Source organism: Hippichthys cyanospilos, chromosome 10 (genome assembly GCF_059441005.1).
Source record: "Hippichthys cyanospilos isolate Australia breed blue-spotted pipefish chromosome 10, RoL_Hcya_1.0, whole genome shotgun sequence".
Lineage (NCBI taxonomy): Eukaryota > Metazoa > Chordata > Actinopteri > Syngnathiformes > Syngnathidae > Hippichthys > Hippichthys cyanospilos.
The window spans coordinates 22343147-22358700 of record NC_142378.1 but is presented as its reverse complement, the minus strand read 5'-3'; the positions used below and the strand labels follow the sequence as shown (position 1 = coordinate 22358700).

The 15554-nt window shown below is 40.4% G+C and overlaps 1 protein-coding gene across 4 annotated transcripts in view; it reads right to left on the bottom strand.

Annotated features, from left to right (window-relative positions):
- The window catches only part of orc1 (origin recognition complex, subunit 1), a 105457-nt gene extending 99978 nt beyond the window's left edge, over window positions 1-5479 (bottom strand). For 3 of the 4 annotated variants that reach the window (XM_088426501.1, XM_088426503.1, XM_088426505.1), the window contains exon 1: window positions 4954-5134. In XM_088426501.1, the coding sequence (XP_088282627.1) occupies window positions 4954-5042 (89 nt within the window). In that variant the 5' untranslated portion in view covers window positions 5043-5134. The other variant, XM_088426502.1, reaches the window with a different exon arrangement.
- Between the last annotated feature and the right edge of the window lie 10075 nt (window positions 5480-15554).

Below are 15554 nucleotides of genomic sequence, written 5' to 3'. Positions count from 1 at the left end.
AATTGTGGGTAATTTCTGATTTGTGTGTAAAAATGGAATGGCGGGCATCGGGGGAATCAATTCAAATTGGAATGGTCAGAATCGGTAAAGATATGGCAAAGATAGAAGGTAAAGACTCAAAAAGTGGAATTGTGGGTAATTTTTGAATTGTGTGGCGGGCATCGGGGGAATCGATTAAAGTTGGAACGTTCGGAATCGCATAAAGAATAGCAAAGATAGAAGGGAAAAACTGAATGAGATGTCTGATCAGATTTCCAAGATGGCCGCCCCTGAGGGTCGATGGGAAATGGAGTCTCAGTGTATGTAGCCAAGTGTCCAAGATGGCCACCTGACAACCCCATGGGAAATGGAGTACTTGGTCTACCTAAACAGTAGTCCATGCAGGCCAAACACCCACACAATGAATGACCTCATTGAAAATGAATTGGTTCATTAAAGGTACAGTATGTGAAATTGTGGGAAAAGTTTGAATTCTGGGAAGAGGAAAATGGATACACGTTTGGAATGGCGGGCATCAGGGGAATCGATTAAAGTTGGAATGGTGGAAACCGGAGCAGGAATGGCAAAGATATAAGGGAAATACTGAAAAAGTGGAATTGTGGGTAATTTTTGAATTGTGGGTAAAAATGGATGGGCGGGCATTGGGGAAAATGATTAAAGTAGGAACGGTCAAAATCGGATGAAGAGTGGCAAAGATATAAGTGAAGAACTGAAAAAATGGAATTGTGGGTGAAATTTGAATTCTGGGAAGAAGAAAATGGATACCACGATGGAATGGCGGGACTTGGGGGAATTGAAAATGAATTGGTTCATTAAAGGTACAGTATGTGGAATTGTGGGAAAATTTAGAATTCTGGTAAGAGGTAAATGAATACACCAAAGAATTGGTGGGGATGAATGGAATCAACTAGAGTTGGAACAGTGGGAATCGGATGAAGATTGGCACAGAGAGGTTTCAAAGCTTCGGTGAGAACAATGAAATGAGGAATTATGGGTATAAAAATGGGTAAAACTTGAAATTGTTGGTGCGAGGGTGTTCTTGGCAATCTAACCTATAATGGGAAACAACTAAAGTTGGAACGATAAGTATAGGTCGGACGCAAATGGAGATATCACAAGAGGAAACATAAAAAATATGATTTTTCACGAATTTTAGGGGGCTATTACTTATACAAAACAGATGCTTTGTGGGTAAAAGACACTGAGGTCATAGGCAGCGTCAAGATGAAAGGTTAAACGCTGAATCGGACTGAATCGGACAAACACCTGTAGTCATTAAGTGAAAAAAAACAACACTTTTTTTAATTTTGTAAATTATCACAAAATTTGAAAAAGGAAGAAAAAAGTACTCTTAAAGTTCAAATTCTGAATTTTGGGGGAATATATTTAAAAGTTTGGATGTTCAACATTAGGAGAGTGTTGTTTTTATTGTTCTGAGTTAACCAAGGTGGCCACCATCCTGGGTGGAAGTTGAACTGAACCCTCATGAGATGTCTAATCAGATATCCAAGATGGCTGCCCCTGAGGGTTGATGGGAAATGGAGTCTAAGTGTATGTAGTCAAGTGTCCAAGATGGCCACCTGATGACCCCATGGGAAATGGACCACTTTGTCTACCTAAACAGTAGTTCATGCAGGCCAAACGCCCACACAATGAATTACCTCATTGAAAATGAATTGGTTCATTAAAGGTACAGTGTGTGGAATTGTGTTAAAACTTTGAATTCTGGTAAGAGGTAAAAGAATACACCAATGAATTGGTGGGGACGAATGGAATCGATTAAAGTTGGAACGGTGGGAATCGGATGAAGAATGGCAAAGACAGAAGGTTACAATGTTTTGGCAAGAACAATGAACTGAGGAATTATGGGTAAAAAATGGGAAAAACTTGAAATTGTTGGTGCGAGGGTGTTCTTGGCAATCTAACCCATAATGGGAAACACCTAAAGTTGGAACGATAAGGATAGGTCGGACGCAAATGGAGATATCACAAGAGGAAACAAAAAAAAAAAATCAGATTTTTCACGAGTTTTAGGGGGCTATTACTTATGCAAAAAAGATGCATTGTGGGTAAATGCCACCCGGAGGTCATTGGCAGGGTCAAGATGAACGGTTAAACGCTGAATCGGACTAAATTGGACAAACACCTGTAGTCATTAAGTGAAAAAAACAACAATTCTTTGAATTTTGTAAAATAACACAAAATTTCAAAAAGGAAGAAATAAAATACACTCAAACAACAAATTCTGAAATTTGGGGGATTATATTTCATAGTTTGGATGTTCAACATTTGGAGAGAGTCGTTTTTATTGTTCTGAGTTAACCAAGATGGCTGCCATCCTGGGTGGAAGTTGGGCTGAGCGCTTATGAGATGTCTGATCAGATATCCAAGATGGCCACCCCTGAGGGTTGATGGGAAATGGAGTCTCGGTGTATGTAGCCAAGTGTCCAAGATGGCCAACTTATGACCCCATGGGAAATGGAGTACTTTGTCTACCTAAACAGTAGTCCACAAAGGCCAAACCCCAACACAATGAATGACCTCATTGAAAATGAATTGGTTCATTAAAAGTACAGTATGTGGAACTGTGGGAATATTTTGAATTATGGGAAGAGGAAAATGGATACACGAATGGAATGGCGGGCATCAGGGGAATCGATTAACGTTAGAATGGTGGAAATCGGAGAAGGAATGGCAAAGATATAAGGGAAAAACTGAAAAAGTGGAATTGAGGGTAATATTTTATTTCTGGGAAAAGGAAAATGAATACCACCATGGAATGGCGGGAACTGGGGGAATCGATTAAAGTTGGAACGATGGGAATCGGAGCAGGAATGGCCAAGATAGAAGGTTACAAAGTTTTGGTGAGGAAAATGGGAATGAGGAATTACACAATAATAATAAAGGTGGAGAAAAACATAAGTGTGAAGGTTTCACCTTCACACAATAAAGAAAATGGCTGAGCACAATAACATACTGTATGTGTGAAGGTTCCACCTTCACACAATAAAGTGGTAGAATAACATGTGTGAAGGTTCCACCTTCACACAATAATAATAAAGCAGTAGAATAACATATGTGTGAAGGTTCCACCTTCACACAATAATAATAATAAAGCGGTAGAATAACGTGTGTGAAGGTTCCACCTTCACACAATAATAATAAAGAGGTAGATTAACATGTGTGAAGGTTTCACCTTCACACAATTAGTTAATAACTATGTTAAGAATTCTTCAAGCGTTAGAGTTTGTGACGTTTTTATCTTATTTTGAAATGCATGCTTTTAATTTGTCGTGTCGCCTTGCATTTCCGTTTCCTGTTTTAAGTTCTCTGTGTGTCATTCGGCTCGTTATGGTGACGTAGTGAATGACAATGTAAGCTCATATTTATAGTTTATTATCATTTATGTTGATAACGCACACTACTGCCTATGTTTAGTAAGCGATGAGGGTTTATTCTTTTTATGTGTTTGTTTGTGTAGAGGTTGCACTTTACAGTTAGTAGTTGTTGTTACTTGTTGCCAACCCGCTAATGTCGGCTAAAAATACAGTAAATTCAGAGATTAAAGTTTGGCAAGTGTTTATATGTTAGTTGACTGACTTGAACATCGTTGTTGATTTATTATTCAACAGATACTACATGATACTCCATTCATGAGCCAAAATAAATGTGAAGTTCAGTGTGATGACTTGCGTACTTTTTCACCGGAGTCTTGGTGCAGATAACCAGCCCTGAGAACAAATTCTCAACAAACTAAGTAATATTAGTTATTTAATGAATATACAATATTGTTAATAATGTTAATAAGGATAATGTAATGTTAAATAATAGGAGAAAGGAAATAAAGTACGCAAAAAATACAAAAAAAAAAAAAAAAAGCATTGTTTATGGTTACTGCGGCTATATTGGGGCGTACATAGAAATCTAGGAACTGATACCCTACTTCGCGGGTTTCAGACTTCGCAGGCGGTTGACATCCCCCATTAACCGCGAAGTAGGGGGGATCACTGTATTTCTTTGTTAGTTCTATCAGATGCTGCAGATTCAACGAATGAAAGCCAGTGATGGGGAACGACTGCTTCCACAAGAACTGCCCGTGTTTTAGCTCTAAGCACAGCAATCTGAGAGTTCTTCTCTTCTGAAGTGTGTGTGTGTGTGTGTGTGTGGGGGGGGGGGGGGGGGGGGGGGGTAAAAGTTGTTGCTCATCTGCTCTATGTGCAATCCAATATTTTCTGTGTGCTTTATAGTATTCTTTATGGACACAAGACTGAATAATAAAAAGAATTATTGCAAACGTTTCTGATTTTTGTTTTATTTTAAGTTTAAAAAAAGGATACTTATTCATTTGTGAGCACCATGCCAGCCTCGTGGGACACAGTCCACAATTATTTCACTCTAATTCCACAGACCAGAGTACTGTTGCACAGACGATGCTCAATGGCAGGGAACCAAGTATTCAGGGATGTAACCTATTGTAAAGTTGACGGACACTCCAGCCATAAATATAAAACACCTTTTGGCATGGCAAGTCTCGTAGTCAGCCATCTTGGTACATGTTTCCTGTTTTTAAGAGTCAGTCAACATGTTTTACCGCTACCCCCTCGGTAATGTGTTTATTGCATTGTCACCAATTGATGTTCAGTTAAGCAGTGCTATCACTGGATGGATATGAAGGCGACATGGTTTGCCCCTGAAGGTTACATTTGGCCCCATAGTGGCCCCTGTTTCAGTAAAATCCTAGAACCGCCAATGTTTGGTTGGTTGCAATGCATCAGGTGTCATTGAGCAACAAAGTGACGGTGCCAAGAAAGTATCAATACAGTTTGTACACGTTTACGTACGTGTAAAAAGCAACACCATAGCCGTTAAGGTGCCGTTTTGAACAATTACTAACAAATTGTACGCCGAATGCAAAACATTTGACTTAAACAATTACGGAAGACAAGTCCTTACCTATATTCAACGTTTTTCAGCTTCCTGTCGAACCTCACAGGTTCTCCTTGCCACTTGTACACTTGACGGACTCGCAGTCTCGTTTTCATTCTGGGATTTGAAATAAATACAGTTCACGACAATTTACGCCAGACTTGATTCTTTTCAAACCGTACGCGCTACAAACTATCGACTCTGGAAAACTCACTTCACCGATGGTTCCCGTTGAATTGCGTCACATCCGGATTGACATACAATCTGAGGACACTGATTAATACAAGGATGGATACAATAATGCCGCTTACTCCTTTAGCGATAAATGAAGCCACCGGCGATCATCTTACGTTACCGCTCGTTAAATGAGCCTAAATTGCATTGGCTACAATTACATTTCCGTGTGAAAAGTCACATAATATGTACCACAAGGTTGTACCATTACGTTTGGAAGAGAGGACAAAAAGCACATTTCATCAGTAAGCGGCCGTGGTTAAGGCATTAGAGGGGGTCGTCCAGAAGGGTCGGCAGTTCGATTCTCGCTCTGTCAGCGTCAGAGTCACATGTTGTTGTATCCTTAGGTAGTTGTGGTTACACGACGTATCTTTTACCAACACTGGTTACTGTGTGTTTGTGCTGTGCTTTGTAAGGCTCCTTGGGTTTCATGAAAGGCGCTGTATAAATGTACGGCATTATTCTTGTGTGAAGGCGAAAGCCTTATTTTGTTCCTCTTATTTATTCCGCCCGTTTTCCGGTGCGTTTCAACTCATTCCCAGTTCATCCGATTCACACCGTTCCAATTTAATATTATTTCAATTAATCGTGCGGCGACTGTTTCCATTTTTCTCATTCCAAATATTTACAGATTTTCCAGAATTCCCTGTTTTCAAAAATTCCATTGATTTAACATTGGGTGATCATACATTTCATATTTACAGCTTTCACATTTCATATTTTCAGCTTTTAGCTCATACATGTCGTCTTAGGGCTCATTCCCATCATTCCAGTAATTCAAACATTCCATTATTTTCCCATAATTCTATATTTTTCTCCCTTTGACAGTTCTTAATTCATTTTCAATTGGAGGATTCTCCATTCATTCCCGATGGGAGATTTAACATTTCACATTTTGACCTTTCCCACTTCAATTTCATAATAATTAACTCTTTCATTTCACCTCATTGATCATTCAAATTATTCATATATTTTAATATTTCCCATAATGCCATCTTTTCAATTCCAATACTCATATCCAATTAGAGATTTAAAATTTCACATTTTGAGCTTTCCCATTACACATTTCACAACATTTAACTCATTCATTTCACCTTGGGGACTATTTTAATATTATTACCCATAATTTCTCATTCATTCCCACTGTTCTCCCAAAAACTTTTTAACCCTCCTTCTTTGCCATTACTCATCCAATTTTCACCATTCCAACTTTGATTCCCCAGATTCCCGCCATTGCATGGGGGTATCCATTTTCCTCTTCTCAAAATTCAATATTTTCCCACAATTCCACTTTTTTTTCAGTTTTTCCCTTGTATCTTCTATCTTATTTGGCTTCTTCAAACCGTTCCAACTTCATAATATTCAGAATACTTCACAAATTCAAGCCTTGTATTTTTTTGATGACAATTTTTGGACTTTGCAACTTTTTTGTGTTTCATCGAAGATAAAGCATTGAAAAAAAAAATAACTACAGAGCTGAAATATCTGTTGGAATGTCAAAAGAGACAAGAATTCAAAAGGCACCAAGATCTAGTCTCTGATTGTTTCAGATTGTTGTTCAGAAAATGATAACCTGGAATGTGATTTAAATCTAGTTTTTGTCCCATTATAAAGTCATTTTACATATACTGTAAACCTATTGTTTTATCATGCATTTCTCATGATTACTGTATGAATCCCTTCAATAGGCCCTTGACTGTTGGTCAAAAGTGAACTTATGATGAAACGTTTGACACGACTAATCCACCGCCAAAGCCTACTTAGTGAATTTTCTTTACTAATGCTCACAGCGGGAGTACAGTATATTGTGAAATAAACACATTATGGATTGCAGGAGACGTATGTATGTATTTTTGCATTGGTGCTTGAAGATTTTTTTTCTTGCAAGTTTGTACTTTTATTTGAAATATATGTGTTTGAGCGTTGGCGCCAGTATGTGCTTCCGCATCTGTCTTTATTTTGCGCATGCTAAGGTCCGCGTCCGTGGTAGTTTTGCATATGCAAAAGAGGGTAGCCTGTGAGTCTTGGTCGGTCCAAAATGGTTAAAATTGGGCCTGCACGTCTCGAAAGCGGGCTTCAATGTCTGCAGAAGTGTTGCTTGAGAGCGTGTCTGCTGATTGCACTCTGCTCATTTTGGCACTTTTAGAAGACAGCAATAAAGACTGTGCACATGATGTGACGTGTCAGTCTGCTGACAAAAAGTGCCGAGTGACTGAAACGTAACATCAACTATTCGTCCATTGTTTGAGTATAGATCCTATTGGATGAGGGGGTGTTTTCAAGCATCCAATAAAAACTTTGTGCGTACAGCTAAGAGGGTAGGCCTTGTCAAAAACCTGCATAGTAATAACTATAATGAAAGTCAATTTCATTTTAAATTGGTTTTTACTTGATATCTATATTATATATTTTTTTTGTTTATAAAATTATTCTCCATATTCTGTTCTTTTCGTGTCATATTATATTTTATCCATTTGGTTATGCTCCTTCTAGTATTGTCGTTTTAAGTTGGATTTTTTAGCCAATTAGAATTCAGCTAACTTGTGTTGACAGGCTGTATGTAATCTGCCTGCTCCTGTAGGCGCGAGGGCATTCGCTTCAACAGTTGCGGACCTTCAATGCCGTGTGCAAAGACACATGTAAACGGGCCCATATTTTTAATAGACTGCTGCAATCGAGTAATAAGATCGCCATCTAGAGGACTCACGTTGAACGTGACGTGCGTGGATGCTCACTGCAGGAAGGCGGTGCAATGCTCAACAACCAAGCTACGCAGTGTTGGCTTTGGCTGATTGCGTTAAAGGTGTAGCATAGCTAATAGCTAACCTATCGCAACTTGGCCATTTTTCTGACTGAGCTACCATGGGCGTGAGCTAGACTGCCATTTTTTGGCTTGACTACAGGCAAATAGTTCTGCTGGAAATGCATTTTGTTTGCAAAGGATCGATTTGGTGTTTGAAGCTAAACTGGATTTGGAAACGTAAATTGTTTAACCAAGGCAGCAACGAGACACCAAAGCACAACTGGACACAGGCGCTACGGTGCATTTAAAAACTTATTGGGACACCTGAGAGGATATACAGTATTGTACATCTAGGTAAAGAAAGCCCCTCAATGCACTACGGTGCTTTTAAAAAACTTTTGGGAACGCCTGAGTGGATACAGTGAACATCTCAGTGCGAAGAGAAAGAGAGCATGAAGAGGTCAAGAAAAACTGGGAGATGTTGATAAGACTCATTGATTGTGACCACTGTTTGTTTTGGTGAGTGCAAGCCTTTTCTTTATTCATTGTTTCATTTCTAATATGTTTGTGTTATTTTATTTCGTTCATATTCAATTCATAGTAAAGAAATAAAATGTTCTTATTTTAAACTGTGATTTGTAATTTGGACTTCATAAAATTTCGTGGATATTTATTTTAAATTATTATTAATATTGTTCATTATTAATTTATTATTAGTTTTGACAGCATCACTTATAATGACAAGTTTAAATGGCTAATGCGGGTTTATTGACGTATAAATGCTCCGGAAAAAAGCCTGTGTAACCCAGTAATGCGTACGTGTGCGCATGAGGTGTATTTTTCGAGAGTCTGACATCACAGAAGGCGTACATGTGAAACTCACGGACCGCCACTGATATATAGACACAACGTTGTTAGTTTTGCTATTAGCATAATTCTGCTATTATTGTCCATAAAGGCTATACTTTTTTTTTTTTCAATCTTGATATGCATAGATAGATCTGATGCCACAGAATATTTTGAGCAGTTGATATTAAAAATTGTAAATATAAAAATGAACAATACATAATAAAAATAATAAACAAGCAAATGTGTATATTTATTATTCGTCCTCCAAATCAAAAGGAATATTCAAAGGCCTAATATATTGCTTAAAGGGATCCCATGTATCGTGAAATATCTTTGCCAAACCTTTAATTAGACATTTCAGCTTCTCAAGCTTCAAATTATACAACACCTCTCTAGCAAGTATGTGAAGGGGATTGGGGAAGCTTCTAATGTAGCAAGATTAACCTGAGGGCCAAAATAGTCGGAAGCCAAGGCTCGTGCAACTATGCTTGGCAATTCAGCGCCTGGGGGGATACCAAAAACTGTGGATAAGGGATTAGGAGGAATAATGTAGCCATTGGCACGACTCAGTGTATCAAAGATAGACATCCAAATTGGTTTTAGTTTGGGGCACGACCAGAACATATGGACATGGTTTGCTGGGGAGAGACTGCATCTGCCGCACATTTTTACGGATGAATACATTTTTGATAGCCTAGCATTAGTATAGTGAACCCTATATGCAACCTTGCATTGAATAAGTCTGTGATGTGTACAAATGAAGGATGCGTGGACAAGAGACAAAGCCAAATTCCACTGTTGTTCAGTTTGCTTGATATTGAGACTTTCCTCCCACACACTCTTAATGGCTATCATGGATGATGAAAATGAAAGCCAGATAGATTTTTACAAACCAGAAATACATTCCATAATTACAGGGTCCACTTAAAGAAGGGTGTCTAACAAAGTTTCGGGGGGGATGATTTGCAAAATGAGGAAAACATTCTTTTAACAAAGTTCCTAACCTGAAAAAAACGGAAGAGATGATGGGAGGGTAAATGTTTTGGCAAGTTGTTGAAATGAGCAAAACACATTGTGTATGGGAAGATAAGAATGGAGGGTACTGAGAGCCAAACTTGCTTCCAGTATTGAGTCCAAATCGTCACCGAAATCAACACTAAGGGACAACTTGTAAGGCAGACAGTGAAAGTGGAAGTTGCGAACACAAAAGTGAACACAACAAAAATGATGACAGTCTCTTCTCCAAATCTACCCAGCATGGCAGTGAATCTGGCTTCTAACACACCCAAAACAAAAGCTTCTGTATATTAGCTGCCCAATAATAAGAACTAAAAACTGGTAAGGCAAAGCCACCTTTGTCCTTAGGAGACTGCAGCACTGATTTTCGAATTCTGGGCTGTATACCAGCCCACAGAAAAGATGAGATTAGCTTGTCTAACCTTCCAAAGAAAGATTTGTTAAGAAAGACGGGAAGGTGCTGAAACAAATAAAGAAATTTAGGAAGAGTTACCATTTTAATCAGATTTATCCGACCCACAAGTGAGAGGGGGAGTGCCGACTGGCGGCCAAAGTCCCCTCAGTCTTGCTGATCAGAAGGAATAAAATTGCTATGATTGAGATTCAAAAGGGAAGGGGCGATCTGGATACCCAAATATCGAAAGCCTGTAGTTGACCACTTAAAGGGTGACACAGAAGGGAAAATCTCCTTGGCAGAACTATGAATGAATAGCAGCTCACTCTTCTGATAATTGATCTTATAACCAGACACATGTGCCATATTCATTGAAGATGTTAAAAATAGTGGGGAAGGAGAAATTGGGTCGGAGACAAAAACAAGAAGGGCATCTGCATACAAGGAGACTTAATGGACTGTATCTGTGCGTGTGATTCCTTTAAAGTTTGCTTCTGAATGTAGCCAAAGGACTAAATGTTCTATCACTAAAATAAATAACATGGGAGACAGTGGACAACCTTGCCTCATGCTGCGATGTAAGAGGAAATAAGGAGACAACAAGTCGTTTGTCTGAACTGAAGCTCTTGGCGAAGAGTAAAGGAGTTTGACCCAGTTCAAGAAAGCCCCACCCAGTCCAAATTTAGCCAACACCCTGTATAAGAAGCCCCACTCAACCCTGTTGAAGGCTTTCTGCCTATCAAGTGATACTATGACCTCTGGAATTAGGGATCTCTCAGAAGTGATGATGTTAAAAAGGCGTCTAGTATTGGAGAAGGACTGTCTACCTGGCATAAAGCCAGTCTCATCTTGACCAATTATAGGTGGCAGGACAGCATGCAGAATGTTAGAGAAGAATCTTAGAAAGAATCTTAAAAAGAATTTTAAAATTAACATTTAAAAGGGAGAAATGTCTGTAGCTACTACAAGTCAAAGGGTCTTTGTCATTCTTGTGAAGCAATGAAATGGTGGCCCCCGACAGGGTATCAGGAAGACGTCCGAGGGAAAAGGCTTCATTATACATGTCTCTCATAATGGGAGAAAGCAAAGGTGAGAAAGCCTTATAATACTCAACAGTAAAGCCATCTGGTCCAGGGGCCTTGCCACTCTGAAGTGAACCAATAGCTTATTGAACCTCTGCCAACATAATGGGGCCAATCAGAATTTCTGCCTTAGCATTATCTGATTGAGGAAAGTCAATCTTGTCAAGTATGACATCAGGAGAGGGTGGGGCGTCTGAAGTTTAAAGAGCGACATAGAACTCTGCAGAGGTATGGTTTACGCGGATCAGTTAAGGTAAACCCCAAAGCAGACTTTATTCTTGGAATTACTCTAGCCGATGCCTCAGCCCTGGCTTGATGTTAAAGCAGTTTCTCTGCTCTTTTGCCAGATTATAAACGTCATCTGGATTTCCAAAGCAAATTCCTGACCTTTGCAAGGACAAACCACATCAAAATCCATTTGTAAAGTAACCCTCTGTTAAAGAGGGATCGGGATTGGATGCAAATTGATCGTCGACCTTTTTAATATCTCTAAGAAGACCAGAAACGGTTGAATTTTCCTCCTTTTTCCTATTGGAGATATATGAAATAAGTTAGCCTCTAATATAGGCTTTAGATGCCTCCCAAAAAATGCCCCTAGTTACCTCCGGAGTATCATTACCCTCCATATATCAAGAAATTGGAGACTGTATAAATTACTGATAACAATCTTCTGCCAGGAGCACAGAATTAAACCTCCACATTTTAGGTGGTAAATTCGGGCAACCAAAGCCAGGTCAAGGGAGGTTGGCGCATGGCCGGACACTGCTATACTATGATAATCCACCTGGGCAACTCTTGAAAGCAAGCAGACATCTAGCAGAAAAAAATCAATGCGTGAATACGTGTGATGGACATGAGACACAAAGGAAAAAGTTCTTGCATTAGAACATTTCTGCAAGGATCAATAAGGCCATATTGCTGAGAGAGTGAGAGTAAGGTCTTTGCAGACTGTGTAACTGGAACTGCTTTAGTGGATGAATGATGCCGCACCGGATCCTGGACAAGATTGAAGTCACCCCTCATAATTATATAATGGTTTTGAATGTGTAGGAAAGCAGCAAACATATTTGTCATGAAAGAGCTATGGTCCCAGTTAGGGCCATAGACACAGACTAATAATAGAGGCGTGCCTTGAAGTGTTCCAGAAATCACAACAATCCTGTCTTTTACATCAGCCTCATCTACCGCAAAAGGAGTTCCTTTTCTGATAACTATAGCCACGCCCTGTGCTTTACTATTAAAGTTATCGAGGAGTAGTACAGTGCCCCCAACCCAGTTCTTTTTAGGTCGTATGACTTCCTTATCGAGCATATGAGTCTCTTGGATAAAAAATATCAGCTTTAAGTTGACACAAGTGAGCAATTACTCACCCCAGGTTTGTAGCAGTCCCCATCCCCTTCACATTCCATGAAACAAATCTAAGTGCATTGTGGGCTGAGGTCATACTTCAGCGAGAGATTTTGTTACAATGGCTCTGATGGACTAGGTCACGATTCTGAGCACAAAAGATGGGACAAAGCTGATATGTCAAAAGACAGAAAGAGGAAAACAAAACAAGCAAACAAACAAAATCCCACATGCACACATCCATCCATTCCGAAGAAAAATGAACCCCCTTGCCCACAAGAAAACATCTCCAATATCAAATACTGCGCGTATAATAACACCAACTGTAGAACTTTCAGTGCAAACCACAGATCCCAACCACCTGAAAGCAAAACTTGATGCCATTTGAACTCCTCCCCCCAAAAAAATCAACAAATAAAATCAAATAATTAAAAAATAAATAAATAAATAAATAAAATATATATATATATATATATATATATATATATATATATATATATATATATATATATATATATATATATATAAAACAAAATACGTATACACACACATATAATACAAATATCAAAATAAAACTAAAGCTGCAAGCAGCCATAAATGGCCCTCGCCCACCTATGCATGTTACATCATTGCAAGAACCTAAACAGTTTCTTTGCACGCTTTGAGGAACAGAACACCCCCCGCCCAAAGAAATACACCACCACCTTCGCACGACCAGCCTCTGTGCCTGTCTGCTGCCAGCCTGAGGAGGACACTCTCTGCCATCAACACCCGGAAAGCAGCAGGTCAAGAAAACATCCCTGGCAGGGTGCTGAAAGACTGTGCAGAGGAGCTGAAAGATGTTTTTACAGACATCTTTAACACCTCCCTGAGGCAAGCCATTGTGCCATCAAGCTTCAAAGCTGCCACCATCATACCTGCGCCAAAGAAATTCTCCCCATCCTGCTTCAACGACTATCGTCCGGTGGCACTGACACCCATCATCATGAAGTGCTTTGAACGACTAGTCCTGCCACACATAAAATCCATCCTGCCCCCCAGCCTGGACCCGTATCAGTTTGCCTACAGGCAAAGCGATCCACAGACGATGCAATCTGCTCTGCCAACTACCCGGTACTCACCCACCTGGACAAGAAAGACTCATATGAGAGAATGCTGTTCATAGACTTCAGCTCAGCGTTCAACACCATAATACCCCAACAGCTCACCTGCAAACTGGACAAACTGGGGCTCATCACCTCACTCTGCAACTGGCTGCTGCATTTCCTCAGCCAGAAGCCTCAGGTGGTGCGTGTTGGCAACAACATCTCAGGCAGGATCACCCTGAGCACGGGGGCCCCACAAGGCTGTGTGCTCAGCCCCCTCCTCTTCACTGACACATGACTGCACAGCAACACACAGCTCCAACCACCTCGTGAAGTTTGCTGACGACACAACACTGGTGGGCCTCATCTCCAACGGCGACGAGACCCACTACAGGAAAGAAGTGGAGCTTCTGACCAGATGGTGCAAAGACAACAACCTCCTGCTAAACATCAGCAAGACCAAAGAGATGGTCGTCAGCTTTCAGAGAGGCCGCACCCAACACCCCCCACTGAGCATCGGTGGTGCTGCAGTGGAGAGGGTGAGCAGCACCAAGTTCCTGGGGGTGCACATCAGCGATGACTTCTCCTGGACCACCAACACTGCATCTCTGGCCAAGAAAGCACAGCGGCAACTCTACTTCCAGCACAAACTGAGGCGGCCAAGTGCCGCACCACCCATCATGACCACATTCTACAGAGGAACCATCGAAAGCATCCTCATCAGCTGCATCACCGTGTGGGGCAGGAGCTGCACTGACTACAACAGGAAGGCTCTACGACGCATCGTGAGGACAGCTGAGAGGATTATTGGTGCTCCACTCCCCTCGCTGCAAGAGCTGTACACCACCCACCTCAGTCGCAAAGCCGTCACGATTGTCACCAATACAAGCCACCCTGCACACAGTCTGTTCAGCCTCCTGCCCTCCGGAAAGAGGTACAGGAGCCTCCGCTCCTGCACCATCCGACTCAGGAACAGCTTCATCCACCAGGCCGTGAGACTGCTGAACTCTCCCACCTTCCCACCCGTGAAACTGCTGAACTCTCTCTCTCTCTCCCCTCCTCTCTCCCACATTCAGCCCCACCCAGAAGAAACACCGAGCTGGCCCCCCACCTAAACTCAAACTTTGCTCATGCACTTGCAAAATTTGCACAGACATCCTGCTGCCATATTTATTTCTAATTGTACTTCTATTGCACTAGTGATTACACTTAGAACTATAACAACTACCTCAAATGCACACAACTGGGACAACCACAGTCAGAGTTGTCTTACTTCGTCTCGTACTGTTGGACTATCTTGTCATATGCTGCTACTTATGTCTTGTCTTGGGGTAATCTTGTCATACCTGTTTTTTTGTATTTAGTTTTTAGTTTTAGTTATTAGTTTAGCAACGCTAGGCAAAGTAGATCAAATATACTGCACTTTACATTATTACTATGGAATCTAGTTTTTAGGATTGTCTCGTCTTGCGCACCTACACTTTGTTATTGTACATGTAAAACGCAGAGGATAGTGAGAAACGCAATTTCGATTCCTTTGTATGTTAAGCACAGGTGAAGAAATTGACAATAAACTTGACTTTGACTTGACTTTGTTAGGGTATGAACAAGTAGGAGTATGAACATGTTTGCGTACACGCATGTTGGGGTAAGTGAACATTAGAAGTCCATGTGTTAGAAAATGTCCAATTTTTATTACATTTGATCAACCAGCTCAACAAAGTAAATAGAAAACACACAAATGACATTATACTATTTTGTGCCACATGGTGGTGTTGGCACTATGATGAAAAATGAGTTCGTAGATGACTTAATTTCTGGACTCATATCAAATATGTGAATTTAGAGAAGGTGGGATAATGTGGGCTGAGTTACTG